Genomic DNA, 5,252 nt, shown 5'->3' with positions numbered 1-5,252 from the left:
CGATGTCGCTGGGAAAGTACGAGACTTCTAGCTGTGAGAGTTGCTTCTGATTTCCACAAGGAAACTCAAACACATAACTCTTCAAGGATCACAAGGCATCTCCATTTTTGATATCATAAACATGTACATATTCACCTCAATACATCCATGAATTCAGCCTGATGATTGCACATAAATTGTGTATCAAGTGACTATCCCTTTCTAAGCATAGATTTACTGGCTCCTTTTTCCAAATTCCTCAAACCAATCACATGCAGGCATAACATAATCTTCAAATATTTCCCACATACATGTGACCATTTACATTCCATACATCCCCAGTGTCATCAATTCCATCATTTCAAGATGTTCTTTATCACCTGAAAACCTGCTTTTAAATTCTAACATCTCACAAACAAAAGATGGCATACGGCATAACTATAACATGCTCATGAGATTTAGAAAACTCCATAACTTGAATTCCAAAATCCGATCGAGTAGGAAGTAAAACCAACTTTCAGGAGCCTTATTGTGTTTTTGATACTTTTATTCCACAATTCCACAAGTCCCCAAAATATTCTCATTCTCTAAACCTTTAAAGGTTTATAAACAACACGATTTTCTGAATCGTGGATTTTAGTGAACCAAAATAATAATAATAAAAACATCGCTTATCTGAGAGTGAGAAAAAAAACGCGAGTTTTTCTTGATTTTTGCTATTTCCCATATGATCGCTTCGTTGCAGTCCACGAAAGGCAGAATACATGTATATAAAGAAAAGCATATCACTAGATAATACTCATTTTTCTCTTCAATTCTAACTCCTACAAGCCATGAATAGTAGCCGCCTCCTTGATTTTTTTCTCTCTGGTTAGTTGGCGCACTGGTTTCCCTTTTCTGCACACACCGAACTTTGATATCCCCCCCCTTCGTTTTCTCTGGTTTTTTCCTCTTTTTCCCGCCAGGAAATCGGGCGCCCCACCACCTTTTGCAGCAATATTTTCGTATTTCCCCGTTCGAAAAACACATGTGCCGTCTTTTTTTTTTCATTATTTTCGGATATGTCTTTTTTCGTTGCTGCCACGCAAGCTCCCCTTCTCGTATATCTTAAAAAAATCAACTCCATTTTTGCAGCATTTATCCACTATGACATTTCTTAGATCATAGAGTCCTTGCATCCAAATATGTAAACTGATTACCATGCATTGCATTTGCTTATAACCAAGCTCTTGTTCCCAACTTGATTCTTTACAACCCGCCCATGCTACTCTTCTATTTTTGTTATGGCTACGCAAGCTGCCGTCTTTACTACATTCTATACACATGATATATCTACTCATATGTATATGCTTGGACCAAAGCAGCATCAAATATCATATTCATATCATGAACCTACTAAAGCACGCATTATGCTTGCACTCCCATAAGAGGTAATCATTGACTCGGCTCATCGATACCATTGAGAAGCTACTACACATCATGCACATGGGTAGCCATTCACATCATTATCATATTCCTTTGACGAGCCACTCATACCATCATTTACATAGCCACGCAGACCATGTATATAACTGAGTGTTTCCAACTTACCCATGAGGTCTGAGTGTGAACAGAATCACCACCACCATACTCACAAGAGTCATTTTGAAATAGCTCTCACTAGCATAGCTGCCACTAGGTTCACCATCCATGGGCATGAAGATATTATTGAAGGGATCATTCTGCCTATGAGGATACACAAGAACTTTGAATGTGTGCAGTATCTTAATAAAGTTCTTCTTGTTTTGCTCATTCCACGATACCTCCAAAGGGTATTCTTTAAAACCATTCCTCATATCATACATGCTCTCACATCTCCATACATGTTGAGAAGGGTGTTCCCTACTGCAAGGCTTACCATAAGCATAAGGCTCCATATTTCACGCCACACTCATTTACAAAAGCTTCGAGACCTGACTCAGCCTCAGCTCGTCTTATTGAACCTCATTTACAATATGAACATATGTACATGGCATCATATAATGACTCGTCATAGCACTTAATCCCATGCATCTAGATTTGCATTTGATAGTCTCATATGCATGGTTTCACACCATAGACATGCCATGGCACGACAACGCGCGTGTGCACGTGCATGCACACACGTAAAGGTCTTTCTCTTCAATCGATTGCTATAGCTTATAAATTTAATGATCGCACTCTTGTCTTAAAACAATTAATATCATGATCTCATATAGTAAGTAATTTAAGTTGAATCTTATGCCTTTAAATAGAAATAAGTTTGAATTTCACCATATATTTTCCATTTCTAGTAGGAAAACAAGTTGACATGTGCATGATGAAGTCTTGCTATATTGAATTTTTGTAATGTATTATTATTCAAATGTTTACATACACAAATGCAATAATAAACTAGAATAAGGGCATGGGAGATAATCTAGAGCATTCATCCTCTATCTAGCGACCTAGTAGCTGCTGTAGTTGAGAAACTCATGGGGATAAGAAAAGAGAAATGGTAGCTCACAACTTGAGAGAGAGTGAAGTGATTCAATATATTATGGACCTTTTTTTGTGCCTAGTCTGGGCAAGCTTTATGGATTGCGTTTCCTTTTAATTTAACTTCGGGAAATAATTAAAGGGAATTCATTTCTACCAAATATATATTTTGTGAATTTGAAAGAAGGGGGGAGGGGGGATGCACACTTCGTGTGTCTTGGGAATCATTTATTTCAGAGGAAAACGGGTAGGGCTATCGGGCATATAGTGACGGTAGGACGCTCTAGACCACGCGATCCACGCCGCAGCCGTCACCAGAAATTTCCTGCATAAAACAAGGCCATTCATCTTCAAGGAATCAAGGCAGTACCATCTACTTATTGTGTTGATTAAGAACTTGAGATCCTCCTACTCAGAGCTGAGAGGGCATGGCATCCGAGATTAAGGCCTACGACGCAGTGGAGGTGAGTGTCCAAGAGATAAGCTACGTGAAGCCAGAAACACCCACGCACAGGGATCATCTCCTCTATCTTGCAAGCGTCGACTTGTACTGGACAGAGTTCTTGTACAACCGGCGCTTGCTCTTCTACAAGCTTAGCAGCGTCCATGACCAATCCCTCATGATTGCTACGCTCAAGCGCAGCCTTGCCGAGCTTCTCGTTCACTTCTACCCTGCTGCAGGCCGCCTTGCCGTTGGCGCAGATGGCCGCACAGGTATCGACTGTGGTGACCAAGGGGCGGAATTCGTCGTAGCTAGTGTCGACGCCTCTCTGGCTGGCCTCGAAACAACACAGTTTGAGCCCTGCGAGTTCTTCAACAAGCTAGCCCGCTATGCTAACCACGACCTCACTAAGATCAACGAGATCCCCTTGCTCTCTTTCCAGGTTAGTTGCGGCTTTGATTTCACATCATGTTTAATTAGCTCTAATCCTAGTTGTTTAAGCTAGCTTGCTCGCGTGCAGATCACTAAGTTCACCTGCGGTGGCCTGGCGATCGGCTACGCTCATAGCCATACCCTCGCAGATGGGCTCTCCATGTGGCATCTCATGAACTCGTGGGCGGAGTGTGCTAGAAACGAAGGCATCTCCATGGAGCCTCTTCATGACAGAACAGCTTTTAAGATTGAGAAACCCTCAGAGGAGATAGCAGCTTGCCTGAATCTACCCCCTCGCAAACAAGATGCTGCAGGGGAGATGGGCCCTGTGAAGCCCCAAGAGCCGACTGTGGAGAAGCTGTTCCATGTGACCCCAGCCCTGCTCAGCAAGCTGAAGGAAGAGGCAGGGACCTGTGCGGAGATGACGCGTGGCTTCTCGACGTACGAAGTGGTGTGCGCGCACTGGTGGAGGAGCGTGATGAAAGCGCGCAATTTGGAGGACAGTGAGATGACAAGGTTTGCGGTGCTGGCGGACATGAGGGCGCGGGTGACACCGCCCTTAGCTCCGGCATATTTTGGGAATGCCATTATTTTTACCTTTGCGAACGCGCCGTATGGGGAGCTGAAGAGGGAGGCGTTGGGGAGCGCGGCGCTCAAAATACACAAGGCGTCCAAGGAGTGCAATGAGCAGGCGCTGTGGGCGAAGGTGCACTGGCTCGAGCTCCATGGCAACAAATTTGGCAGCCGCATCCAATGGACGGGAACAATCATGAATGTGGCAAGCTCTCCAAAGTTCAACGTCTACGGTGTTGATTTCGGATGGGGGAAGCCTGTTGCCGTGCGCACTGTGCACGTCAATGGCGATGGTGAGATGGTGCTCTTCGCTGGTCGTGAGTCTGGTATCGATGTGTGCATGCCCCTTGCTAAACCTGCTATGGAGAGGCTCCTCCACGACCCAGATTTCCTTCCCATTTGATCACCCTGCTTGAAGCCACAGCCCACCTCCATGAATCAATAACTACACCATCGATCATAGTTCCACTCCTTCACTTGCAGCCATTCGATCATTCTGCTTGAACCTACCGCCATTGGATCAAAAAGTTTCTCACCTTTTGTTCACGTATGTGTGCCTAGAGCCATCCATGTCATGCATTCACAGAACCCTACAACATTCGATTTCTTCAAAAGTTTGTAGTCCATACATAGTATAGTGTAACATGTGATGTCAATTATGGTGTATGGAGTGTAGTGTCTTTTTTAACACGTGGCATCAAATTATGGTTATAGCATGCGTGTTGTATTTTGTTTGAAAAACTAGTGGTCAACTTGTGCTTTGCGTTTTTTTTAGACTCCAAATTCAAATTCTACCAAAATGTCCTCCTCCTCCCTTTTTTGAACGTCCAAATTCTTGCCACATGGCAGCTTTGTGAAACTCTTCCTTAAGATAATATAGAGAAGCGTAAAGTGAGCATCATCTTTTTAGCATGGCATTGACAGGAGCTTGAAGATATATAAAAGTGAGGTTGAGATATAAAAGCAGGGGGGAGGGGGGTTAAAAGAGAGTTAACTCATGTTAGCCAATCATTGAGGAAGGGTAATGCAGAATTTAGTTGTTGTTGCATGTTAAATGTGCTCTAATCTAAGATTATGGGCTAGATTTATATCCCATAATTAGTCAAGCCAAATTTTGAGATTTCAAATTCAACAAAATGAATGGGTTCTTGATTTTCTTGAAATTTCTCAAATTTTCTTGAGCTTGCATGAAATATTTCAAGCTAATCATGATTAGATTACTGGACATGAAGATTGGCCTTAATTTTCATTTTGACTTTGATCATGAGAATTTTGGATTTCTAATGTAGCAACAAATAATGGCCATATCATTTTGGTATTTTCTTGATTT

At 42.5% G+C, this 5,252-nt stretch overlaps 1 protein-coding gene across 1 annotated transcript; it reads left to right on the top strand.

The window, feature by feature from the left end:
- The first annotated feature begins 2,685 nt into the window (after nt 1–2,685).
- Nucleotides 2,686–4,633, top strand: LOC147607496 (hydroxycinnamoyltransferase-like). The gene is made up of 2 exons (XM_086790268.1): nt 2,686–3,359; nt 3,438–4,633. The coding sequence occupies exons 1-2, from the start codon at nt 2,904–2,906 to the stop codon at nt 4,323–4,325; spliced, it is 1,344 nt and encodes a 447-aa protein (XP_086646394.1). The 5' UTR covers nt 2,686–2,903; the 3' UTR covers nt 4,326–4,633.
- Nucleotides 4,634–5,252: the final 619 nt, after the last annotated feature.

Source organism: Cibotium barometz, chromosome 55 (assembly GCF_041138505.1).
Source record: "Cibotium barometz isolate CiBa-2024 chromosome 55, ASM4113850v1, whole genome shotgun sequence".
Taxonomy (NCBI): Eukaryota; Viridiplantae; Streptophyta; class Polypodiopsida; order Cyatheales; family Cibotiaceae; genus Cibotium; species Cibotium barometz.
The sequence above is the reverse complement of the archived record's forward strand: the minus strand, read 5'-3'. Positions and strand labels throughout refer to the sequence as shown.

What these genes read in the sequence shown, in the direction of transcription:
- LOC147607496 (XM_086790268.1), top strand. Translation starts at nt 2,904, where the DNA reads ATGGCATCCGAGATTAAGGCCTACGACGCAGTGGAGGTGAGTGTCCAA. An exon ending in TCCCCTTGCTCTCTTTCCAG is followed by an intron (nt 3,360 to 3,437) that starts GTTAGTTGCGGC and finishes GCTCGCGTGCAG; the next exon opens with ATCACTAAGTTCACCTGCGG.